This window comes from Crocodylus porosus, unplaced genomic scaffold (genome assembly GCF_001723895.1).
Source record: "Crocodylus porosus isolate Cpor-Errol unplaced genomic scaffold, CroPor_comp1, whole genome shotgun sequence".
Classification (NCBI taxonomy): Eukaryota; Metazoa; Chordata; order Crocodylia; family Crocodylidae; genus Crocodylus; species Crocodylus porosus.
Window position 1 is genome coordinate 4,053,354 of NW_017728932.1, and position 26,945 is coordinate 4,080,298.

Genomic DNA, 26,945 nt, shown 5'->3' on the forward strand with positions numbered 1-26,945 from the left:
CCGGGCCGCGGCGCGCACGCGCACTACGAACTCCCGGCCCGGCCGCGCCGCCATCTTGGGGAGGGCCCGCCGGACCTCCCCGCCGCCATTTTGGGAAGGTCAGCTCTGGGTTCGGGCCGGGGCCCGCGGGGAAGGCAGCAGCAGTGCTCGTGTGCCAGGAGGGGAAGTTGGAAGAGACCCCCCCGGCTTAGCACAGCACGTGGCCCCGAGCGACACGAAGCCGTCGCCGCCCGTTCTCACAAGGGCGCCTGGGCCCGGCCCGGGACAGCACAGGTACCGCCCCGATGGGGCGAGCGGGCCCTTTAAGAGGGTCCCGGGCCAGGTGCATTCTGGGAATCGTGAGCACGAGGTGGGGAGCGCGGGGCATGCTGGGAAGCAGGAGAGCGGCAGCTGCAGCCTAGCACGTGGCCCCTCGAGGGGGAGGGGTGAGCGCGGGGCCGCGGGCACTCACCTGGGCCGTGCCCTTGGTAAAGCTTCGCCAGGGGAGTAGCAAGGTTGGGACCAGAGGCGTGGGGCCGGGCTGGCAACTGGAAGTTCCCGTCTGCGGCCCTGCCGCTGCACGTTGCAGCTCCCTCCATCAAGACCACCTGTTTTGTGAGAGGAGCCGTGGCCCCACTTTGGTTGCAAGATGAGTCAGCAGTTAATATTAAGGGAGAAGAAACTAGGCTGGCAGAGCAGTTCTGCTAACCTCTGATAGCGGTTAGGCTTTCAGCAAACCCTGCTACTATTGCTTCCTATATTGCACTGTGACATGCACTTCCTTCTGGTCCTGTCTCCTCCTCTCCTTGCAGCCTTCCCAGGGTCTTCTGATCCAGGCTGTGTATCCTTAGGTTGTTACATTTAGATAATGGCAGAGACTTGAAAACTGAGATGGGAACCCCTCGTTCTGATCCCACCGATGCTACTGCCAAAGCCTCTTTTAAGGAGGGAGGCAGCTGTGCAGCTTCATTAAAGTATAGTCTCCAATCCTAAATTTTATCTCATGCATGTCAGAACTAGCACTGTTAGATAAATTTACTTAAAAGTGCACCTTGTGCATAGCAGTGTGGGGTTAAATTTGCAGTTTCTGCCCCGGAAAATTGGATGCATTAAGCAGCTGTACCAGCTCTGGAGGCTAGGTATCAAGAACAGAGCGATACTGTGACTGTGACAGTGAGTGCTTCTTGTGTGCATGCTTTATTAGTCAACATGAAACAGTGGCTCGTGAGGCCTGAATGTGGAATGGGCTTCAGTGTGCCTCTTGTTAAACAGGACTTACTGCAGCTTTATTCTGAACTAGCTAATCCTATCTGGGAAGCATTCAATAGCTCGTGTCAGTAGATTGTTCCTGTTAAGTGGTCACTGGTGAGAGAAGCGTTAAACTCTCTCAGATTTGGGGGGAGAGATTCCAGATCATTAAGGAGTCTCTTTTGATCGAGTAGTTCACAAGTATGTCAGTGAAAATTAGGGCAACTCTAAACTGGAGTTGTATCCTGCTTGTTAGGCAGTGTCATCCAAGCAGAATTTCTTAAGGTTCTGTTGAGTATCCCAAGGCTGGTGGAAGAAGTTTGGGTATGTGCTTGCTCACATGTGTATGCAACAGTGGTGTGACTCAGGCCTATACGTATGCAAGGGAAATTTTTTCTTCATGTGTCAAACTGCTACTCTACTGGGGTAACTAGATTACCCTGTTGACTGGCAATAAGATATGGCTGTTTTTAAACTGGGTTAGTCACTATAAAGAACAAGCATCATGATGCTCGTTAAATGCGAGTAACTCGTCTCAGTACCTGTCACAGTTGTTTTGTCCCCCTCATGAACACCACTGGTTCACAGTGCCTGTACTTTTATCAGCAAAGTACAAGATAGGCTGAGGTGAGCACCTACTTGCATTGGGTAGCGGGCATGTTGATGAGGACAGCAAGTGTAGCTTACGTGGATGGTAAATCTCCAGGGTGTGTAAAAAGCAGGCTTAATTCTTAATGCCATTCAACTTAGCACTGGGTTAACAAAAGTTCCTGTACTAGATGTCAATCTTGGCAGGAATCTACATTTCTGACAAATCTATTAATAGAGGACCTGACCATCTCCAAGAACTGGAGGCCACTTCAAATGCTTCTGTATCCTATTGCAACATAATCCAGTGTTTCTCCACCTTTCCATGAACTCAATCACTGGCAAAAACACCTCTCCTGTGAGTGGTGTATATTATCACCCTTTTCTGTAAGAGGAAGAAAACCATACTGTAGTAGGTCCAGGAGGGTGTAGTGTAAAGCGGGATGGATAACCTGGATTCCCTTTATTTCTGGCATCAGGGCCTGGCTTATAAAGATACTGCATATGTGATAGTGGGAGGTGGTTAAGAGTTCTGCAGTCTCCTCTATCAAAGTGATTTGCATTTAACCAGACAAAACTGGAATAGGTCCTCCTGTTTGTTGGGGAGAGGATTTTTTTGTTTTTTTGACTGAGTCATACTAGTGTATTCCCAACAGCAAGCAAAACTCCCAAGGAGCCCCAGCAATAGCATGAAACTATTTTTTCTCCTTAGTTGGGGTGGAAATGGTACTTGTCCTTCCAGGGTACACACATTCTCCCTCTGCATTGTAGCAAATACTAGTACCCAGAGGAGGCGTACCTCCCCTACACCAGTGGAAGTGAATCTCTTCTATTGTGTTAGTACCCTGAATCCCCATATGGCATTGAATAAACATCTTAGTACTGCAACTGTTCCTTACTGAATTCACTTACTAGCTGGTAAGCCTGCAGAGAGGCTGCCTTTCCCTATCTCTGCAGCCCGTAGAAGGGCAGTTAATAGGTACCTTCCCATCTCTTTCTTAGATGTTTTTCCCATTCGGTGGCCTAAATTCAACTGCCATTACAGTAGTCTTTGTTGATACCGTTTCACTTGCTGCAGAGGTATTGCTTGAAGCCTGTTTGTCTTAGGGTCAGCAACCATGGGGAGTTGTACTTTGAATGTTTACAGAATCAGAGTTTCACTCATAGCAACTTAATAGTGTTGATCATGGTGTCTGGTTTGACCCTGGATCCCGTGGTGTTAAAGATACGCCCATCCCAAAACAAGGTACCAAGCGGTACGTCAGTAAAAGCTCTTCTGGTTGGGCTCATATTGTCAGTAGCCTCTGCTGGTGTGATTTAATTTCTTGGCCAAAACCAGGATTGGTCAATCAGAACATCAGTAATGGTCAATCAAAATAGACAGCAGCAGCTGGTAAAACAGTCAATCAGAATAGATGAGAATGGTCCTACCTCTTGCACCACAATAAGCTAGTTATAGAGATCTGGCTATGGGAAAGTGGTGTGCATGTAGTACACCTAACCTTTTCCTATGTGCACCACATGCGGTAAATGGCCTGTAGACCCATAATATGTCTGTCTTATATGCTGTGATCAGTGAAGTGAAATTTCAGTGGCAGCATGGACAATTACTATTATATTGAGACACATGGGAGCATGTCATACCTCTTACTTACCGTTTCGGAAAGGTAGTCTGGCAACTCTTTATATCCAGCTCAATCTGCAGTTGCCTTTGTAACCCGTAACAGAAGGGCTGCACGTCTGGTTTCTTTTTTTTAACTCCTTAGGTTCTGGAGCCTGAGAGTCACCAAAGGAAAGGATTAGCTCGCTGAGCTGCTGTCAGCCTGTGCAGTCTAGCCCCCCAACACTTTATATCACCCTGGTGTAGGAGTGGCTAAATTGAAACACCACTCTGTGCCAGTGGACCTGGAGTGAGTTGAAATCGTTCACAAGTGCTGTGCAGGCTTTCAACCTAAAAGTGCTCACAGCTTCATCCTAAAAGTGAATGTTCTGCAAGCTATTCTGCTGGAGAGGATTTAGCAGAAAGGAGATGAGTTTGCTGGGTTCACCTTCTTTGTCAACCTCCCTATTCTGTAGATTTATTTTGTTTCTGTGCTGTTTCTGACTATATGTGCTTTACATATAAAAAAAACTAGACCCTGGGACCAACGCTACATCTAGCCAAAGCTGTTTTACCTGAGTTGAAACCCACTCCTATTTAGAGGGTTCAGAAGTTCAACTCCTAGTCAAATGTTGCTGGGTTGAGTTCCACTGGGGCTTGGGGGGAAATCCTGTGAGAAAAGGAGCTGGCAGTTTGGCAAGCACAGGTCAAGGACCTGGAAGCAAGCACTGCAGTATTCCAGCACACCTTGTATAGCGCACCTCACTTCCCTGCAGTATCTGAGCACAGTTTTGTTCCCTTGTATTGCGGTCATGCCTACATACCCCAACTGTAATTGGAGTCTTTCTAAGTTAGCGTTGTGTGAACATGTAGTAGGATAGTCCATGCTCCTGTGTAAAGCTTAGAATCCAAATGTGTGAGATGGAAAAAGCAGTAGGAAGGGAAACAGTTGTGTAGCAGTGACTTGATTTAGCTAAGATCTGTGAACAAAGCGCTGTCAGAGCCAAAAGTCCAGTCTGGCTTCAGCTCCCAATCCAGGTCCCTGCTTATATGATTGTGCTTCATCTTGCAAGTATGTTGACATATGGATATAATATTTACCTTCAGACTTATGTGATTTAATTTGCATCATTTGGTCATTCCCTAATGTGCCCAGCAGCATTCCAGCATGCTCCAAAGCCCCTGGTTCTTGTGGTGAGTAACTTCTGATGGAGTAACGTAGTTGAGGAAGTGAAAAAATGAAGCGAGGGGGACCTAGCACATGAATCCTTGAAATTGCCAATAAAATCAGTGAGGAAAGAGTGTGGGGTTTGGTCATAGTCCAGTCCTCTTTCTAACTCGTTAAAGAGTTATCAGTATTCATATGGCTTCAGGCCCTGTCTAAAGCATTCTGCTAAAGCAAATTTTCTTAGCCACTTTAACAAGATGCTTTTCTGCCAAAAGTATCCTGTGAGCCATTGCAAAGATTCTTGAGGGTCATGACTTGCTTCAGTGAGCAATGCGAGCCAGCATATACTTTTGAGGAGCACCTAAGAAGTGTTGATGGTCAGGGGCTGAAAGTAAAGGGTATAACATGCAAAAGTATTGGACTCGTGCCGACTTAGCACAGTAAATAAGCTGGCACTAGTTGCTGCTGAATTCTCCCCACAGTAAACTCATCCTTAGGAAGATTTCACTTTATGATGAGGTTTGGTTGTTTTTCCCTTCAGTTTTTAAGATCCTGACCATCCCCTAAATGGGGACAACAAATAATTTAGGACATGGCCACATGTGTCTGGTAAGTGATTAATTTGTAGCTCCCCCACCCCTTGACTGCCACTATCCTCATTGTTCCAGCTGCTGCTGCAGTCAGGGACTCCATGCTCCCCTTCCCTTCTGGCTTTCACCTCGTGCCCCTGCTCCAGAGGCTGAGATAGAGTAGGGTGGCAGGGACCAGCACAACCTGCAGTGCCAGGGGATCCCGCAGCCAGGGATGGGGAAGGAGCTGCCACCTTCCTAGTGTAGCAGTGGAGGGAGAGGAGACCCTTCCACCCATACAGTGTTAGGAGAGCTTGCAGCTGGAGGAGTGAGGGGGAGAACATGGCCCCTGCTGGTGTGGCCCCCAGCCACTAAGAAGTTGAACAGCCAAGGTTTAAGATGTAGCCTAATATTTCTTGTCCTAGTCAACAAGACTGCTTTTGAAAACAAAGGATTATTCTAAATCTAACCTGAAGTTCTGAGAGCCAAACCAGGCTTTGATCCTGTTCCTGTTTTTCAATCAAAAGGAAAAACTCCATTGACTGCAATGAAATAGGATTGAACTCTTAACCTGCAATGTAACGTTAGTGCGAATTTAACGTCCCAGATGATAAATTCATATTTTATGTGTTCCAGTTCACGCACAGTATATTCAGACACCTATCTTGTTGGAATCTCACTCCATCTTCAAGTGCTCTGACTTGTTTTGATGTAATTAGAACAATGTTGAAGTGTAACAGCACCCACTGACTAGCTCTATTTGGGGGGAAATAGTTTCAAAGCAGATAGGAATTGATTAGACTTGAGTACCTTTAAACCTTCAAATGGCTGTTCAGATGCTATAAAAAACCTGGTATACTTATGGACCTCTAAAGATACAGTTAAACTATATAGCTCTTTGTGGTAGAGGAGGAAGCGAGGTTCCCTTTTGGACCTGTAAACTGCTGCAAATATTTTAAAAAGTTGCTGAATTTTGGTTGCATCAATATTTAGGTGGTATGATAGGGCTGTATTCCTTCAGACCTAGCTTTGGCCTGGCACCCCCGTTGTGAAACCTTGGCTCCCCTAGGAGCATAAATTCTGAAGAGTGTAGCCTTGGAAGCCAAAAGACTCCTCATGTGAATAAGAAAAAATATAAAAGAAATGGCCTGGTGCTTGCTCTGGCCGAGTCTTATATGGAGTATTTATTGTGGGGGGTCTTCAGGGTGTCAGGCAGCAGCAATTCACAGATAATGCACTAGAACAGCAATTCTCGACCTGTGAGTTACGACCTAAAAGTGAGTCGTAAGAATATATGAAAGGGTCACAAACAAACCTTAAAAAAAATCTATCAAACTTTAAAAGATGGATTATCCTTTAAAGGAGAACAATGTGGGGAAACTGCATTTCCCCTTGCAGGCTGGCAGAGTTCCAGCCTGCAAGGGGCTGGTTGGGGCTGAGGGGAACAGGAGGAGGGCAATCGGGCAGTGGGTGCCATGTGCATATGCACGTGCACACATGCATGTGGCAGCTAGGCAGCATGGAGCGCAGCTCCTTGCAGGTAAGTCTGTTGGGGTGGGGCATAGATTACAAGTCAGGGAGGCACAGGTGACACTGCCTGCCACCCCACCTCCTCCCCAGGGTAGAGCTGTGGCCTGGGGAGCAGCAGCAGCAGCTGGGCCATGGAGGCAGGGTAGAGCTGCGGCCTGGCACACAAGTGGTTGGCAGCAGGAGAAAGTAAGGGCAGTGCAGCTTCCCCCCTCCCCCAATCCATTACTCTTCATGCTGCTGATGGCATGGCTGGTACAGGGGTTCTGGCAGCAGTGGCAGCAATGCGTCTCACTGCCCCACTCTGCCCTCCTGTGCCAAGTCCTGCCTGCTGGGTCACGGACACAGCTTCTGCCGGTGCTGGTCCAACCAGGCTGCAGCCCCATGCCCACTGTGGGTGCACAAATCAGAGAGAGGGTGGGGGGATGACTTTCCCCACCCCTCCTGCCTCACACACCATGGGATAGGGTCCTGAGGCAGCAGGTCAGGAGTGAGGAGCACCAGCAGGGCTGTGGTTTGGGAATGAGGGGCACTGGCAGGGCCAGGGGGCCTTTTTCTATTTAAACTATTTACTGGGTCAGGACTAGCCATCAAAGTTTACAAATGAGTCTTGGTACAAAAAAAGTAAAGAACCACTGAACTAGAAGGAGCAGCAATTGTTGGAACAGGGGAGAAGAGATGCAGATGTAGGCTGATGATGGATAAAGGAAGATACCGGGGCAGCAACAGAGTGGGCTGACTGCTGAGAAAAGTCAGGCCTATTCCTACAGCATTTTATACCAACACCAGATGAGTCCCCCATTGGGCAAAACCTTGACAGAGAAGCATGGGTCAAGTTGAACAGACTGTGATCTGGATATGGATATTTTAAAACACTTCAAAAGATGAACCTCTTGGACAGCCCCCTGTCTGAATGCGGCGTCCAAGAAACAGCACAAGATTTAATCAAAAGCTGCAGTCTTTACAAATGCCCAGATGGGGTAGGTGGAATCCATACATTGAGCAATAATACCAGACAGTGGCTTATAGATTTGGAACTTGATATCTGATGCCATATGAAAAAAGAAGAATGAAGACATAGAAGAAAAATCTTGCAAAATGAGCCTTCCTTGGTACAGTTTGCTGCTACACTTTGTAAACCTGGAGGGGATGGCAGCAGTGGCACCTCGGTAGCAATTATATAGCTTAACATATATATTCAAGTGGTTCTTATTCCATTAAGAAGTAGCATCTAAGTAATGGAAGACAGTGAATGACATCCCTTATTTTGACTTGTGTCCGGCCGGATTAGGTGGATAATTGGTATTTGACTCTAAGCACAAAATAGTATTTATAAAAAATTAATTGAGGGGAGGCAAGAAAGTGTTCAGCACACGTGGTAGATTTACTTATGTAAAATTATCAAAATATGGCCTGTGTTTAAAATGTTTAGTGCACAAGGAAGTATTATCTATTAATGAATTGAAGTGATTGTTTCTGGTCCCTGTGTCCTTCAACATGTTAGTACTAATAGATCTCTTCATCCCACATCTTGGTTTTTATTCATGGATTAAAAAAGGAAAACATGCTTTCCTGCATTTTCAACTCCCAATTGATTTCTCAACTCTGAATGAACTAGTCATTGAACTGAACTTGTTCAATAAACTGAAACTAAGCAAACTTTCTCTTAGCAATAGCTTCTTCTGCCAGTACAGTCAACATTTTTTGTTCAGGACTTCAACAGACTCTGCTTAGCCAGAAATGTCTGCTGGTTTAGTGCCCTGCGTTTGGCAATGTTAGTAGCAAGCATGCATGCACATCTTTCTTTTTTTTTATTTAATCTGAACAATTTTAATAAATGCCTTAACACAGATTGTTGTCCTTTTGAATTTTTTTCAAAACTTTTATCTCTTAAAAAGAAAGACCTAGTTGGGGAAAAAGTACATATCATGACCTTTCTACTGTCTTGTTCTTGTGGGCTGGTCACCGATATCAAGGGTGGGAAAATTACAGCCCATGGGCTTGATCTTAACCTGCGAATTAATTGTATCTGGCCCGTGGCTGCCCCTGTGGCATTCCCATAGGGGCTGAGCCCTGCCTGCTCCCACCTGCAGCATCCCATAGCCCCTGAGGGCAGTGCCCTGTGCCCACTGAGCACTGCCCAGGCCCCAGCCAGCATGCACAGCTTCCTGGCAGGGCTGCTACTGCTGCAGCTCCCCAGGTATTACTCAGCTCCTCCCACCTCCAGCTGTTCCTCTTCTTCCTCTTCCTGCAGCACAACTGTGGGCAGCGGGTAGTGTGGAGAAATGATGACAGCCATAGGAGTGCACACGGGGCACCACGTGCCCAGCTAGGCCAGGGAGGAAGCTGCAGCCGGAAGGCTCCTGCCCCAGTGCGCAGGGCTCCAGCTCCAGGCCTCCTTCCATTCAATCTGTCCACCTGGCATGATGAGCAGCCTCTTGCATCAGCCAAGTGGATGGAAAGCAGCTGTGCCATGAAGCTGTTCATACTGGCTGCGGCCGGGGCCAGGGCTGGGGTGGTGTTTGTAGGCATGGATGGGAGTACAGCATAGGTTGCCCCCGGTGAGAGCAGGCAGGGCAGAATGCCATGGGGCAGCCATGGGCTGGATTGGTGGGGTGTGGGGGCAAAAACTACACTTGCATGACACTGGCCAGGCAAGCTGTGCTGCATGTGCCTCCTGCCCCACCCCTCCCTTCCCAGTCAGCTCCTAGGCCCTAGCATGTCAGCAGCCCCCCTACCCACACAGCCACCCTCCATGCACACCCCTACACACACACTATACAAGACTAAGACTTTATTTTGAGCTGTCATGCAATCACCTCTGTGTACACTACTCAACATAAATCAGGGCAAAAATTATTTCTTTGAAATGTAATCAAAATATGTTACAGTAGATGTTTGGTTTTTAATATATACTTTGTTAAAATGATAGCTTCTGAGATATTTTACATGAGGCCCTCGACAGCTCACCAAAACTCATTAAGTGACCTTCCAGCCAAAATAATTACCCACCCCTGCTTTATATCCATGTAAGCAGGAAAGATAGGAGAGCCCGAATGTAGGCACAGACTTATTTTTACCAGTCATGGATGGAAGAGTGGTGGTACAGAATGACTAAGCTACTGTCATGTATATAGGTTTGCTGCTCTCCTTTCACTGGGATCAATTTGAACGCTTTTTTTCTTGCCTTAAGACATTCACTCCAAGATGCTTTTACTTAGATTGCCAGTGCTTGTCTGTCTTAAATGACAGGCATAAATTAAATTCTTAAAATGACATGCAGCTAAAATGAATGGCAGTGATAGAGCATCTTCTGTTTTTTAAATGATGTTCGACAGCTTAGCATTTAAAAAACCCTACTAAGAGTTGAATCTTGTATTTCAGCACACAGAGCCTTGGGGAAACAAAGCGCTAAATAAAGACAACATGTTCCATCAACAGCTTATCTCAAGCTCTCTTCACAGGAGGAAAAATAAAAGCAGTACATTGCTGGTGTTTGTAAATATTTCTTGGTATATAAACTGAAGCATATACTTACAGAGACAAATGATCTACCTGACCCGGTACAATGGGACCCCAAAGTAGTCCAAGCACCAAGAGCTTGTCTAGACTAGAGAGCATGCCATTTGAACGACATTAGTGTACTTGCAGAAGCAACCCTCTCTGTGCGGATGCAGTAATTACTATTATTCAGATGTATATCCCACTTTGTCTGGAAAGGCTCAGAGCAGGTAATAACAGGTATAAAAGGCTTATTCTGGTTTGGGAAGCAAACTAAGTTTTTATAATGAAAGAACTGCATCTGCTCCTGAACTCGTTGAAAACTGGATTTGGGAGTAAGGAAGGACGTTCCAGAAGACTAACTACTGGAGGTGGGTGGAAGAAACTAAGAAGAATGTCACTGGGTAGGAAGGTCTGTTATCTGGTTGTGGGTATAACTCCAGCGTTGGCTTCGTCTCATCTTCTTTGCAAAGTAAAATCAGTTTGTTTTTCTGTAGATGCTATACTGTGAACTCCTTTGGGGTGATGAAAACGCAGGTGGCTTGAGCTATATTTGGCTGCTTAAGCAACTGAATTGCTCCACTGGTTTACATTTGCGTCCTTACTTTTGTGGCTTTTTTTTTTTTTAAAGAAGCATTTTCTTAAAGGGAGTTTGAAAGTATTTCTTCAATAGAAGTGAATTAAGGATTAGAACATTGTAAGGGAAGAGAAATAGCACTATGCAGGCTGGAAAATATAGGCAACAAGATGAAGTGACTTGCGTAATCCATTAATGCTTGTTTTGTGACTTGGGCATCTCCTGCAACTGTCCTAGACTTTGAAAACAAGAGCCCTTCTCAACTCTGCTTAGCATGCTACAATAGCAAACTCTTTTAGCTTTCAGTCAGACAAGTAGTCCCACTGAAGTCAGTTGAAACACTCATACCAGCAAAGACGAGTCTCATACTGGTATGACTTTCAGTCTTACAGTATTTGAATTAAGAGATCATAGTGTTACATTGCAAGGGGGTATGGCTAAAAACTAAGCATTACCCATTTATATCATCTGGGCAGTCACTTTGGAGTGTATTGAAGTTGGTCCTTAAGTAGGATATTTGGCTGCTTTCTCAAACCAAAGTAAAGGGGGAGTCAATAGTCATTCATCTCTAAAAAGAGCTCAAACCCACAAGAGGGATCCTTCACTTTAGCCTAGGGGAAGATGTATCATTCAGCGTTTGTAAACTCCAATATGCTGCCTGTTCACAAGAACAAAGTAGACAAGTGCAGCAGGGAAGAGTTGCCTGCCTGCTTATATTTAGCTTAAATACAAGTAGGCTGCACTGTACTACTTTGTCTTTCTAGTTTTCTTGTATTCCTGTCTCTTCCATATGCTTGACACACTCACACACATCAATCCTGGACGTGAACTAGATACAAACAAGGGGAAATCATGAAATTCTGATATTGGCATCTTAAAACTCTCTTCTCGGAAAAGCAAAATTGTCTAATTTCAAAGTGGGCAACAGCTAACATGTCTCTAGGCAGGGAAGAAAAAGCCCATACTTTGCCTAAGTCACTTGTAACTTTATATGATGCAATTTTTAGATGCCTTATTTCAACTTGCCTCTATCTGAACACAGCTGGAAGAAAGGATATAAGGCTGAACATCAGTTTTGGTGCCCAGTCTCAGTTGTTTAGTGACGCTACAGGCAGGTGACAAAATGCCTTGGGGGTTTGGTCGTCAGATGTTTTATCTTTTCTCTTGTATTAGGTATCAAACAGAAGTGAAAGCCTGTATTCTAAGTTGAAGGATTTGTGTGTGGCAAGGGGGAATAAAAGCCCCCTCAAAATAAAGATTTTCTCTGCTCTTTGACGTTTATCTGTCGATGGTATGGTCCCTTATACCATGGTGAGAGTGCTGGTCTCATTCCTGAATGTATTTGTAGCAGGATGGGACCTTACGGTGCCCTCCGTACCGTGTCAAATGTTTTCCAAGCACTCTCAGCATCTCGCCCGCCACGTCTTCGATGTTATGTATTTATTGTAGGGGGGCTCCTTGGCTACGGTTTCCTGCTACGCGCCGGACCCGCCTCGGTCTCCTCGGCACCTGGGCGCTCTACAGCCCTGCCCCGCTCCGTGTCCTGTTGACGCTCTGTCCCTTCACAGTCCCGTCTCACTCGGGCTCTCTGGAGTCCCGCCTCACACGGCACCTCACGGTGCTCAAACGGTCGCTGCCCCTCTCTCTCTGGGCCTTCTCGCTCACCCCGAGCCTCTCTGGCGCTCAGGTTCTCCACGGCCTTGTTCTGCCTTCTGGGTACTCGGCGTCAGCCCTCCCCCAATACTGCGCCTTGGCCTTGGCGCTCGGGGTTGATACCTCCCCCTCTGCTGCGCCCTTACGGACGCTTTGGATCAATGCCGTCCCTGCACTGTCCTTTCTGGCGGTCTGGGAGGCACGCTCCCTCTGCTGCACCTTTTTTGGTTTCATGGTCACTGCCCACTCTCCGGGGCTTCTCGCACTGCCCACGCTCGGGGCCCCTATGAGGCCTCCTCCATCCCCTTATAGCCTCACCAACAACCAAAGCACAGGCCCCTCGGCTATAACACAAATCTACGCCTCGTGGCTGAAACGTCCTCCGAACCACGCCACAGGCGTTCCGTCTCTCACCCGCGCCACGAGCTGCTCGCACGTCCAGGCCTTTTCCTTGTCAGACATTCAGGGCCGAGCTCCTTCCTCCTTGGCCTCGGGCTGCCCTCTGTCTGGGTTTTGGCCTGCGATTTATGTCTGAGCCAGGCCCTGCCCCGTCCGTTCAGCTGGCCAGACAGGTGTGCGTCCTTAACTCCCTCCGGTTGCCCCTAGCCACCAGCACCTGAGCCACTACTCTGGCTTTCCAAGTAGCAGGCCCCTCAGTGCCCTGCCACAGTTTCCATCCTCAGACGCTGCTGTGAAGTCAGGCAGTGCTGCTGTGCCCATTTTGCTGATGCGGAAACTGAGGCATAAACAGCCTGACTTGTTCGTGGTACAGAGGGACTTAGGTTAGAGCAGAGATTCTCACAGGTCTCTGGAATTGCCATCTTTTCCCCTAACCACGGAAATACCTCCTTCTTAGTTAGCAAACTGACTATAAAGACCTGCCTCAGAATAGCGTGTGGTACATGCCGTCAAAATCACAGACTGTCACGGTCAAATAATGCTTCTAGAGACTTAGCGGTACCGTAAATACGGCTAGGCGAAGGCCCTGTGTCGTCTTTTGAGATATTTATGATCAAAATATGTATCTGTGTTTTAAGAAGCTAAGAGAATAAAATCTTATATTCTTGAAAGCAATAAACCAGAATCTGGTAGGTAGCGCTGTGATCTAGCACATTAGTAAATCTCTGGTGTCTGTTTAGCTGTGCTTTTAAAACAGCACGAGGAGTTGTGAGGTGAGTTAATGCAGGCAAGCAACATGATAACCCAGAAGGGAGGTGATGGATGGAGAATGATGTAATACACCAGAAATAAGGAGAGAACAGTCGCAGTGGACTGTGTATTTCCTTTAGCAGTGTGTCTTACTTTGCAGGCACTAACACAGTAAAAATGGGGCACTGAAGTGGAAGAGCGAGTTAATTTTCATGGAAGAATGAGTTAATGGAAGAATGAGTTAATTTTCAGGGTGTGGACAGCAGCCAAGGTGTTGGCTTGTTTCTAATAAGAATAGAATATCTTCAGGGACTTGTCAACCTCCCGAGAGGTGCAGATGAAGGAAGACTTCCTTCAGCACCGACAGCGGGTTTGAATGTATACCATGTACGTGTTTGTTTCGAGTGTTATCAAGGGACCGGTTGAGTTAATGACTGTTTGCTTGGAAACATTAATAATGCTGGAGAGAGGACTACTGTCATAGCACATACGGAGGATTTAAGGCATAAGAGAACAATACAGAAAACAAGGAAGATCCATACAAGGAATGCTAAAGACGTGCTGTCCCTTGTAGCTTATAAGATAAAGGCACTATTTTAATGTATTATATCTTCTCCTTTCACCCCTTCAAAGGTGGTGCCACTTGCTTAACAAATAGGAACCTGAGATGGAGAGGGACTAAGTGGCTTGTCCGTGGTTGCGGGAAGGCTGTGTCAGAACGGGCAATTGAACCTGGGTCTCCCACATCTTAGGTTTTCATTAGAACCAAGGGACACTTGTTCTCCTTTAAAGGTGTTTTGCCCTTGCTTTCAGGGAATGAATATGAGCTGACTGACTGAAGTTTTTCTAGACGGTTTCTGTAGATTATTTCTGGACCCTGTAGAAAAGCTAATACTGATCACTTGTCACTGAAGTGGGCATAGGATTGCCATTAGCTAAAACCTCTTTTAATTCATGCTCTTGAGGTAGCTGCCTTTCAGTGATGCTATATGTAACTCGCGTAGAAGCTTGGCATGAAAAACACTTTATGAAAGGGAAGATGCTTGCGATTAGTATGTCACAACTAATACAGTGTGATGTTACCTAGTGTTACACAAAGGCAAAAGGAAGACAAAACTTAGGTACCATAAAAAGAAAACTTTAGCTTCTTAATGCCAACAATGGTGTGTGGTGGCATAAATGTTGTGTGTTATCCCAGAGGGGATAGTGCATTTGCCACCACTTTCATTAATAGTTAAGGATGTCCTCTACTTCTCTAAGGATGAGGATGATAGGATGATAGGAAATAGTTCTGAAAAGAACCTTACAAGGTTATCTGGTCCAGGCTCTTGCTCAGGTCAGGATCGTCTGTGACTAAACCATCCCAGCCAAGCATCTAGCCAGCCTGTTCTTGAAAAGGTCCAAGAATGGAGATCCTATAACTTCTCTAGGTAGTCTGTTCCTATGCTTGATGCCCCCTCCCCCCCATCAGAAAGTTAATAGATTCATAGATGCTAGGGTCAGAAGGGACCTCAACAGATCATTGAGTCTGACCCCCTGCCTAGGCAGGAAAGAGTGCTGGGGTCAGATGACCCCAGCCAGATGCATATCCAGCCTTCTCTTAAAGACACCCAAGGTAAGGGAGAGCACCACCTCCCTTGGAAGTCCAGTCCAAATTTTGACCACCCTTACTATGAAGAAGTTTTTCCTGATATCTAGCCCAAATCTTCTCTCTGCGAGTTTGCGATTATTGTTCTTTGTTTGTAACCGTTGTTCCTCCTAGTCTCCAATTTACATTTACTCTGCCGCAGCTTAAGGCCATTGCTCCTAGGCCACAGAGGAAAGCCTGCCTCTGCCCTCTCTGTAATCACCTTCCAGGTATTTGAAGACTGTTATCTAATCCCCTCCCTGCCCCCACAACCTTTTCCAGACTAAATAACCATACTTCTTTTAGCCTTTCCTCATAAGTCTTGCTTCCCACACCCCTAATAATTTTGTCACTCTTCACTGGACTCTTTCCAACCTGTCTGCGGCCTTTGTGAAGCATGGGGCCCAAAATTGAACACAGTACTTCAGCTGAGGCCTCACAAATGGTCAACGGAGCAGAAGAATCACTTTCCTTGATTTCAAAGTGATGCTCCTGATAATACAAATGAATATGCTGTTGACCTTCTTTGCAACAAGAACATACTGTTGGCTGTGTGGTTTAGCTTACGGTTTGGTTGTGAGCTATGTGGTTTATCTTATTCAGCTTATGGTCTACTGCAACTCTCAACCTTGTTAGACTCAAACAACCCCCTGGAAAATGCCCACTCTTAGCTTTCAAAAAAAAAAAAAAAAAAGGGAAAACCAATAGAGCAATTCTTCAGTTGCAAAGAACTCAAACCACAACTGGTCAGAATGTTTTAAACACTAAGAATTCCTATTTGAAATTTCTGGATTTAAACATTATGAATTCCTATTTGAAATCTCTGGGTTTATCTTATAAATCAAGCTTGCACACCCAGAGTGGGACATGACACTCTGCAGCAGAACCCTCAAAAAGATCTTAAGGCACCTCAGGGTCCCACATCACACTAGTTGAGAGTCACTGGTCTACTGTAATCCCCAGGTCCTTCTTTGCAGAACTGCAGCCAGCCAGTCATTTCACAGTCTGCATTGGTGTATTCAGTTATTCTGACTGTACCCATCTATGCCAGCAGAGTAAGTGATGCGCAGCTTGGGACTGCACTGCCTGAGCTCAAACCCCTGTCTGTGCAGACACACTGAGACATTGAACATTCTCCCCTTAGGAGGTCTCCCTCTACTTGCCTGCCACTTCTTGATCTTAATGAAAATAAAAGGGAGGTATGTTGTCAACCACCTTAAGGCATGTTCTGTTTGTGGGTGTTTCTTGGGGCTTCTCCTTCCCTACACCCCATCCACATGCCAACCTGGGCATTATGGTGCTCGGTATTCTAATTGCAGGCAACCAGCCAGGTTTAGTATTGTTCTTTCTCCAAGAATGTCTTGATTTATAGGGACGCGACACATGTGATTAGTTCGATTGCCCTTGAGATGTTCCAGATTCAATTCTTCCATAATTAATTCATAAGTCAAAAGCAAGGTATTAACATTAATACATAAATCACTGAAGTTCACAATCAAATTAATTACTCATAAACATCTGAAATAAATTAAGTCATGATGGTCTAAAAAGTACAAATCAAGTCAGTTTATAAATAATTTTCAGGCCAAGTGAGCCCCCAGTGAATTAATGTGCACTCTTAATTCAACAGACTCCCTGATCGTGTAGCCCACTCTTATAATCACTTAATTAATTCTGGTCATGTGGCTTTGATCTGTTCTAGGGCTCCATCAGGATACAGCGCAACAAAAAGAAACCAAGCCATACGACAACAAAAAAAGAAGTGGTAATGTCCCCGCCTCACTCACGCATCCCACTTTTAACATCTGAGTACTAGGGTCCAGGACAGATACTTTTCAGGGAGGCCCTGGATCATGGAAGAGAAAGATACCCCTCTGGGTATCCCGGCTGTGGAACCGGCTTGGTGCTTTTCTGGTCTCGGCGTTCTGGAGCTCGCAGCAACTTGGCTGCTTCCTGCTACCTCGCCATACGGTTTTGTTCAGGCTCTTGTAGCTGGTTCTTGGCATGGACGTCTGACGTCACGCCCCATGCACCTCTCCAGTCTCAGAGAGCATATATTTATAAACTGTGGGGATAGTTCTGCTCACTGCTCTGTGGTCTCCATTCCTGTATTTGCATCAGGTAAGCAACTTACAGTTCCAGCCCTTTCCGGGCATTTTGCCTGGGTATTTTGCAGTCCTCCTAAGCTGTGCAAACCTTCCCACATGGTGTCCAGTCGTGCTGTGACACTGACCCAAGTGTAGGACTTTGCAGTTGTCCTTGTTGAATCTCATGATTGATTGTGGACCATTTTCCCAGTCTGTCCACTTAATTTTTTATCCTAGTCTTGTCCTCCAGAATGTCTGCAACTCCCCCCATCCTGGTGTCTTCTGCAGATTTGCTGAGCATGCATTTAATTCCATTGTCCAAATCATTAATGAAGCTTCCTAACTGCAACTTTCTAAAAACACTGAAGGAAATTGTTAGTGAGAAGCAATGTAACTGATACCAAATACTCTACCTTTGCAGAGACATATTTTTTTAAAGAGGATAGCCTATATTTTCATGCAGTCAGTTCATGGCTTTTGTCATTAGCCATAGCAAATGCTTCCTCCTCTGTGAGGCTTTACTGGTAATTAGGTGAGTCTAATGGATAAGTGATAAAGTATGCAGTGATCTCTTAATGGCCCTTCAGGGATTAGTATTTCACCTGGTATAACAAGGAATCTTGCCAAAGGATAGCCAAGATTGTTAACCGACATGCAGCTCTGGCTACTTTACTGAATTCCACTGAGTTGCATAACTCTGTTTTCCTGATTTGATTATGACAGGAGCATCCTGATGACTTTCAAAGCTAGATGATAAGAGACTGGCCCTAGTCTGAAAAAAGTAACTGGTGCTGGGTAGAATAGTGGAGACCAGTTAAACTGCTTATTGGAATCAGAGCTTTGGCAAATATCATCACTGTCTAACTTGTTTATGTAAGCCAATATGGTCTTAACTTGTTTTATTCTATGCTTGAAGGAATCCCAGATGGAACAGAAAGCAGCGCTCCAGCCAGGTGGAACTTCCTCCTTCATGACTTTACCAACTGGCTTCTTCACAACAATATAGGCAAGCATATTCCAAGGTTCCTAAAATCCTAAAGGATGTGTGCAAATTGGAAGGAAGCTTAATGACACAAACATGTAAGTACTCTGGTCACTTTGTAGTATTAGAATACATATTGTGCTTGAATAGGAGATGCTATTGGCTCACTGCACTGTAGTGCCTCTTAAACTCAAAATCATACATACACCATTCCTCATGGTAGATATTTGTAACTTGCTGTTCCCCTTAACTGCCCCACCAGTTACCTGTTGGTTCAATTAGTAAATCAGGCTTCCTTCATAGTTTCTAGGGTCAGAAGGGACCTGAGCAGATCATTGAATCCAACCCGCTGCCGTGGCAGGAAAGAGTATTGGGGTCAAACAACCCCAGCAAGGTGTACATCTAGCCTCCTCTTAAAGACCCCCAGGGTAGGAGCCAGCACCACTTCTCTTCCTTTCAGTCTTGTGCCTCAGCTTCTAAGGGCCCTCTGTTCTAAATGTGGTTCAAATCCAGCCCAAGGTGACAAATCTCAAAAAGAAACAAAGCACTCGTCCTAATCTCTGATCCACTTGTGGTTGCTACTGCTTTCCAGGTCTCTCTTTCCATTGAACACTCTTTGGGGGCTGGTTTCCCCATATAGGAAGTAGGTCTGCTTTAAGGCTACCTCACATTTTGTAGAATATTATTGCATTCAGCAAATTTGTTCAAGCTGCTTCCTGCTTTGCTACAAAATCCTAATGTTTCAACTTAGACTTACCCAAACCGTATCCCTGTGCACATTTGTAAACTTTGGGAATTGCATCAAATACCTCAGGAATGCAAACGGTAGTCTTATCCACTCTCGAAAGCTTGTGTGCAACTCTCGCTCTCCTAGATGGTTCATGGCTAACTGCTCTGCTAGCTGGGTGTGCTGGGGAAAAAGGAAGTTATAAGGAACAGAGGTATATCCACTCTTAACATCAGAGTGCTAATCAGGTTCTCAGTTCTGCCACAGATTCTGACTGATTTTGAGTGAGTAAATTAACCCCTGTTCCTTGGTTTACAAAGGGGAGGTGATCATAGCCAGATGAGGAAGCCGGAATATTTCTGGTTTGTGTTTCAACAAGACCTTTGTTAATGACCATTTTTGAGTTAGCTTTCTGAGAAGGCCTGGTAATGTGGCTTGTCTTCAGGGCTGCTCACAGAAATGATAACTATTAACATTGCAGAGCATTTAGCCCAAACAGGGTGACTGCAAATAAACAGGATCAAAAGCACTGATAGAAGAGGTTTTCAAGCAAAACTTGTCTGTTTGTTTGTTTATTCTGTTAATAAGACGTGTTAATAGTAATTCTCCTTCCCATCAGCTCTCTGTAAATTGTTCTCTGTGGGTTCCAGGCACAGTGTGTGTGCTAGCAGCCTCTTCACTGGCCTGAATGAAGCTAACAGAAATACACTGGTGGCTGTTATAGCATGCAGCTTCCACAAGTCTTAGCTTGTTAACTTTAGTATTGCTCTTGTGTACTATAAGCACTTTTTCACTAGCTCCCTCCTGTTTATATCAGTGTCTCATTTCTTGCTAATAAGAGTGGCAGCACAGGCTAGAGTTGTGGCCAAGTAAGGGTAGGAACTTCAGCTTCTCAGGCTACGTAGTTTGATACTCAGAGCGCAATGCAAAGATCTAGCAGGACTGCTGATCAGATGTTAAGTGCATGCCACAATGGATAGAATGCTTGTTTGTTTTTTTTCTTGAATGAATTAATAATGTCCGAGCAAAATTTGAGTGTTTAATGACTACAGTTAAAGCAAGTGTCCTGTCTAAACACTAAAAAAAGTGAGAAGGGGAGAGAGAAAGAAGGAAAGAGAGAGAGAGAGAGAAAGAAAGAAAATAAATCTATGGCTTAGCCTGCTGAGTGTCAGCTGACCCATTCTAGCTACTAACAAGTGCTGTATATATTCATCTGGGGATTCTCAGTTGCATTTGCCAGGTTCAGCCATCAAAACAAGCCTTTAGTACCAAGGCCAGATTCAAAATGGTGTGAGGAAATGTCTTCCAACTGTGCACAAGAGTTAATGCCAGCAACTTAGAATAAACAGGTTCTGAATAGCTCCTACCATAGAAGGATTTAACTGCTGGTAACTTGCATGATGCAACTGTGAGCCCTAAATGGGGAGTAAAGGGAATAATCACAGGAGGATGATGCTATACTACTAGGGAGGGAAGCACTTGTGTGTTACAGTGACAACTAAGGACTTTAATGTATCTGAGGTATCTAGACAGTATAGGCTCCTCGTGAACTTTAATGCATAACTGGTTAAATGAGATGGGTCATCCTATCCAGGCAATAGGAAATGTGGGGTATAACAAATGGTAATTGTGTCCCAGGTGTTGTCAGAAGTCTGTACTCTGTAAGCAAGAGGTGAACTGGAAGATGTCTCTGGACTTCTGACACGGAATTTGTCCCTGATCATTTTAAGAGACCATGAAGTCTCTGTGGGAGAAATGGCCTAATGAGCACCAAAGGTAGAGCAATTGGTAGAGCAATGTTGGTGGGGTGTCCCTGTGAACTAATAGGGCAAGTCTAGGTTATAAAAGGCTTCTAGAAAGAAAGATAAGCTTATCTGACAGCAAAGAAGGGGAATGAACAAAGGGCCACCAAAGCAGGTATGCATGATCATCCTGGGGAGCAGCTTCAGTAGTTGAAGTTCAAGGTAGGTGTGATGATGTGAACAGCAGAAAGGTCAAAGTTGTAGAACATGAACAAATAACAACTCAAATACTGCCTAGATGACTGAGTCAAATGAAAGCAGTGTCTAAGAGGATATATATATATTTTACATCAAAGTGCCTGGAAGAACGTTGTTCTTGTCCAACCTGGTAAACCAAAAGTAGAGCTTGGATAGAAGCCTTTATTTTGTCCAAGTTGAACTTGGAGTTGATGACATGACATTGGTAAGGAAATGGTCTACAAACCTGGCGCTGTGTTTTGGGCAAGTCCAATATGGAAAAATAGAGCTGAGTCACCTGCATAGAGAAGTCAGGTCAAAGCCAAGTAAGTCTTAACTATCTATGGCAGCTTGTTTCTATAATCTTCGAGTCCAGGAGTAGATGTTGGGCATTCTGTGACAATGGAGAACTTTGTCAGAAGGGAGATCCAAGCTACCAGTTTTGGGAGTCTTGAGTGGCTTTTGCATCTGTAACTCCCCTGAAACACAGGAGACTTGGGTATCCTGGATGGGTGGGAAAAAGTTTATGGGAGGGGTGGGGAGTTTGTATACTTGCCCTGGGTATACAGAGCCCAGGCACTGCTATGCTCTCCTTTTGAAAGGACACTTGAGGTGATAAATTAAAATGTTTCCAAAGTTTGGGGCTCCATTTCTTTTTAATTTCTTATTTAGCTTGATTTAGTTGTTTTGTCTTTCTCCTTCCTGCTGATGATAAACCCAACTTTCTGCAGAAGCGCACAAAAAACAGTGCTGTGTGATTGCCTAAGCTCCTTCAGGAATGCACATGCACACACATTCTGCAGACTGGTTTGAGGAAAAATATTTAAAAATTGGAATCTAACATAATTACATGTTCCTTTACAGGGCAAGTTTAAGTCTTCAAATTTGATCATGGCTACATGCAAATGGAGATATTGGTGATGGTGTTCAGTGGCTGGGTTTCAGTGATTGCTAGACAGATCACTTTCTGGAGTGCTGGCTGCTTACGCTTTTTTTAAATAGAAAAGATTAATAGTGAAACTGGTCCAAAGTGTGCTAGCGTAAAGGTGATTGGAAGCTCCTGTTGTTTGTCCTAGGAGGCATGGATTCTTTCGTACTGTAGTGACACCTAATGGCCCTTTATTGACTTGCATAATTAACAGTTTAAACTGTCCCATTTCGTTGTGAAGCAATACATTCATTCACACTGATTCATTACAGAAATAACTTGCTTCTTATCTAAAACAAGCCACATTCAGAGCTGAGATGATTTTGCCTAGCTTAGAAATGCTTAGTTCTCAAGGTGAGCTTTTATATTTTATTTCTGGCCTAATTACCTACCATTTTTAATGGGGCAAGGTTGTGCTGCTTCTTATTAGATATATATTTTAGCCAGAGGTATATAACCACTTGAGGTGCATGTGCTTTTAATATGTTAGCTTATCCTTTAGGTTTTTGGAGCGACATCCTGTTAGGATGATTCTAGCAGGATAGTAGATTAATCTCCCTCTGTTGGTCACATGCAGTCACAGCTGATGACAGTATTGATGAAAGCTGCACCATGAATTATAGTGTGAAACTTTTATGGATAAATGCAATTTTAGACTTATTTAAAAGAACTTTGAGGAGTAACTGTTTTTGCCAAATGTTTTAATTCAGCTAAATTTAGAGCAGGATCAGGCCCTCTGGTTCATATAGACCCTGATCTCCAAAACAGAAGTGTTGTAATATTACACACCACTCTGAATTGGAGAGGGTCAGTTTTTCAAAGGAACTGGTCACTCTGGGTATGGATACATTTCTTTTCTTTTACAGTCCACCCCAAAGTAAGAGATGCTTATTGATTTAAAAAATGTAGCCAACTGCTCTCTTTATGCATCAGAAATAATTGATGATGTTACTATCCCATCTTTCTAGACTATTTTAGGTGGTTGTCTAGCTTTTAGCAGTGTAGTTTCAGGCCCTATGCCTAGTTTGCAGTAAATTCCCTTAATAGAGGAGTATAAGTACCAAAGCCAGTTGACAGGAGAACTGGAAAGACAGTTGAGATTAGTTGTCAGATTTCTAGCCCCTTCCGCCACAAATAAAAGTAAAAATAGAAACCCAAAATTTAGAGTTCAGCTGTCAGAGTTCCTTATGAGAACTGGTATTAGACCATTTGGAAGAATGGTAAACCAGAATTGCTTCTCAGGTCTTTGAAGTGGGTAGCAAGGGGTACATAGGCATGTCTACACACTCTGGAAGAACCTGCATTTATATCCCCCCAAAATGTTTTTTATTGTAGAATATAATTGCATATTGCTACAGAATGTAAACGAGGCTGCAGCAAATTCTGCTGAAGTAAAATTTCTTCCTTCTGTTCCCTGCCTGGTTTCAACTCCAAGATAAGTTCTTCTGTTTTGTTTTCTGGTAATCCATGCTCCGTGACTTAGTGCAGTTTCCTTTCACCTCTTAATGGCCAGGGTGAGGTTTTTTCCAGATATTAAACTCTAGTTAAATAATAACTGATCTATACCCCCCAACCTTGGCAATGGTATTTACAGACCCTTAATTATAAAACTTGAAGTAGAAGTCTGTCTTGTTTGGGTTGCCCACAGTGTTTCATATGAGAGGAGCAGTGAACAAACTTAGACGCTGCTCTCAGGATGCCGTTCTGATGTTCTGATATTTTTAGCCCTATTTTACAGATGGGGGAACTGAGGCACAAAGAAAGTGACTTACCGTAGGCAGGATTTTTCTCTACCCAGTTGCTTAGTACTCTGTCCTGCACAGTGAGTCTTTCTGCATTTACATCCTCTTGTGTTTGGATTCATAGTAGAAGATATTTTTACAGCTGTGTCAGTAAAAACCACAGGCCTGACTGCCTTTTCTGCAGAAGCTGCCATGAGGAACCTTCAACCTAAGGCTTCATAACCAGGCTTGCGGGTAGATCTTTGTCGCAGGAAGTGACTCTACAAGGTTGTCTTCCGCATAATGTGAGGGAAATTAAGGCCTATCTGGTTGTGCTTGAGAGATTGAAATAGGGTAGTTTCATGTCCCGTGGAACATGGAGAACTCTGTGCCAGAGTGGCTCAGTGAAACAAGTGAGAAGAAAGGCGTAAAAGCTGAGCTGCCCCATGGCAGGAGGAACTATGGCACAACTGAACCAAGTGAAAGAGCCGCTCAGTTTTCACAGGCATCGGGAAATATTTCAGCAAAGAGAACTTACCTAGTGGTCGGGGTGCTCTGCTTTATTAATTTAATAAACTTTATGGATTGGTATCTTGTGCCAGGTAAGATTTCTTCCTCTTTTTATGAAACAGAGTTCTTAACCAGTCTGTTAATCTCATAGTTGTCAGGGAAATATCAGCCTCAAAGGCCTTTATTTTGGGGGCAGGGACAGGGGGACCACCATAAATCCATCAAAGCAGCACAGATATGTAGACTTGTATTTAATTATTTATTTTGCATGATAGGTTTTGCCTGTTTGTCAAATTCCTGCAAAATTTCCATTTGTAAAATTAAAAGGCCAATAAATGATTGATTCAACTTTTGGAAGCAGCCTGCTGACAGTTAATCTCCGGTCATTCATGTCTGTAACATGCTTGGATCTGATTAGTTATTTAACCATGAAATTACTATAAATGGAACCCTGGCATGAAGTGTGATCAGTCAGTTTCTGTGCAGGACTTTGGCTTGGTGGGGCAGGATCAGGTGTCACCACACCTTCTTAAGATGTGATAGACTGCTCCTTTTTACATGTAGAAATGAAAGGGTACTGTCCTCCCTGCTGCTTTAGGCTGGAGATAGGTTTGCTTATATAAGGACTGATGGGTCATCCATGCTTCATTTTTTTTCCTAAAAGGGTTAAGCGGCCAAAAATTCCCCTTTTTATTGGACCATAACTGACATATTTAATCTACTCAAACTTGGCAATCTTAAATATTTTTGAGGGGGTTGGGGTGTTTCAGAATCTTTGATGGATTGGTTGCTTAGTCTAACTCTAATAATAAGGCTGAGTGCCTTAACTAGATAAGTTACTTTGTACACATAGATGAGATTTTAAGCGCCATGGATTTAATTCTCACAACATACAGCTTTAGCAACTGTGAGGCTCCCAGGAATGTGCACTATATGGTTCCAGGTTTCTTCCTTCCCAAACACTAAAGAAAATGAATGACTTGACCTGAACCAGGAATGGGAAACAAATAGGGATATGAGCTGAATGAAATATCAAGACTGTTAAGTACTTTTATCCGTAATGGGAACTCTCCTTTTTGTCTAGGCATTAACGTTAATTCTCCTTCAGCAGAGAGGCTTGAGGAAAATAATTGGGGTTAGAATGTGTGAGAAGAGAGTGCACCGAGGATAAATGTGTGAGATAACAATGGACTTTCCATGGCTTAGCACATCTAGATAGTGTTACCTGTTATTTGGTTCACTAGTGACCAGAACTATTCTTGATCTTGATTGGAGGGAGCTAATAGTGACTTACCAAGAGCAAGTATTAGGATATCCCAGATTTACAGTTGGGGAAATCGGAGGGGCAGCCACTGTCAAGGTCATACAGAAATGCTAAAGCAGAGCCTTCCAGATATAAAACACAGACGTTCCAGATGTTCTTTCTGTACCTCAACGGCAGCATAGCATTGAAACGTACTTCATTTAACTCTCGAAGAGCCCCGGTATATGTAACTTGATTTTCTAAGTGAAAATTACAGATAATGTGGTATAGCAACGTCCTGTACGTCTGCGTAACTCTTGCATCAACCAACTTCTCTTTAATGCTTCTGTGTCGGTGGAGGTCAGATTCCTAAAATGAAGCACTTGGCTTAACAGATTAATGCAAGAAAGCAGGGTAAATGCAGGCATCAACTTGCAAGTGTGTTGGTAGCAGTAGAGAAAGTACGGTTTTGTGTTGTGGGCCCTCTTGAAGATAGGGTCTACAGAAAGCAGATCTTCTGATAGTAAACTTTTGTACTTGGTTATATGAAAGAGGAAATTGGGGTCATATGAACTTTGCCTCTTTTCTTGTGCTGTTACTGTGCATTGATATAGTCAGGCTACTTTTAGCTTCATGGGCTTGGCACGTGAAACCAAACAATTTGATAACTTGACCTTGAGCTGGAGCGCTTGGTTTGGGGTGGGCTGAGGTTACGGTTGGAAATGGTATTTTTGGTTATATTGTTTGTTTTCTGATAATACTGTGCCTTGATCAATAGCTTCCACATTCTACCCCAGAAGCGTAGGTTGTATCTAGTTTGATCCATTTCTGGTGAAGTTAATGATAGCATTTAATGGCAGCAACCAGGACTGACTTAGTGTGGTTTTGCTCAAAGAAACTCCCAGTGAATTACGGCTGCTGACTTTCCAGTCACTTATTAAGCTTTCCAGAGCAATAGACCTTTTAAAAATAAAAATCTCTTGCTTTTGCATGCAGTACGTGATCAGGAGCGGCTTAGAATTTGAGAATCTCAATGTTACTCTTTACATTATTGACTAGTGACTTAATATTGGACTAAGAGTATACCTGCTGGGAGTCGCCACTGTAGCTGCAGTGAAGACATACAGGAACTAGCTTAAACTAGCCATGACAGCCTGGACTAGAGCTCAGAACAAGTTGGGAAAACCCATCCAAGGAACGTGGGATACCTTACACTTAATACATGATTAACCAGTTAATCACTTCTTGCATAGTAACCTGGCCACATATTTATGCAGTTAATGGTATGATAAAACAGGGAATAAGCCACAAAGTTTTTAGACAAAATGGGTGTAGTAACTCTGTGGCGAGTTCCCATTGCATATTAAATTGAACTTGTGGCTAACACTGCTTAGCTGGTCAGCACTCTGAGCCCCAAGAGTGCACCAGTCAGTCTTGAAGGACTTCTATGTGTTCCCTAAGTGCTTCCAGCCACGGGCACACTGGGCACCCAGCTTGCTACTTGCTGGTGCGGGGGGAGCCTGGGATCATGATTCCGGGCTCCCCCTGCACTGGCAATAGGGTATGATTGGGATCTGATCCC

General features: G+C 44.4%; 2 protein-coding genes and 1 long non-coding RNA gene across 4 annotated transcripts in view; 2 read left to right on the forward strand and 1 right to left on the reverse strand.

The window, feature by feature from the left end:
* The window catches only part of UBE2G1 (ubiquitin conjugating enzyme E2 G1), a 43,908-nt gene extending 43,315 nt beyond the window's left edge, over positions 1-593 (reverse strand). Inside the window, exon 1 of the mRNA XM_019545457.1 lies at positions 452-593. Within this exon, the coding sequence (XP_019401002.1) occupies positions 452-578 (127 nt within the window). The 5' untranslated portion in view covers positions 579-593. The remainder of the gene's footprint in view (positions 1-451) is intronic.
* LOC109317034 lies at positions 7-18,346 on the forward strand. Its single transcript, XR_002102956.1, has 3 exons — positions 7-425; positions 16,889-17,307; positions 18,190-18,346. It is a non-coding gene; the product is annotated as an uncharacterized LOC109317034 (long non-coding RNA).
* Positions 18,347-23,917: 5,571 nt separating this feature from the next.
* Positions 23,918-26,945, forward strand: part of LOC109317032 (protein spinster homolog 3-like) — a 43,456-nt gene continuing 40,428 nt past the window's right edge. Inside the window, exon 1 of one of the 2 annotated variants that reach the window (XM_019545456.1) lies at positions 23,918-24,212. In XM_019545456.1, coding sequence (XP_019401001.1) covers positions 23,987-24,212 — 226 coding nt within the window. In that variant the 5' untranslated portion in view covers positions 23,918-23,986. The remainder of the gene's footprint in view (positions 24,213-26,945) is intronic. The other variant, XM_019545455.1, reaches the window with a different exon arrangement.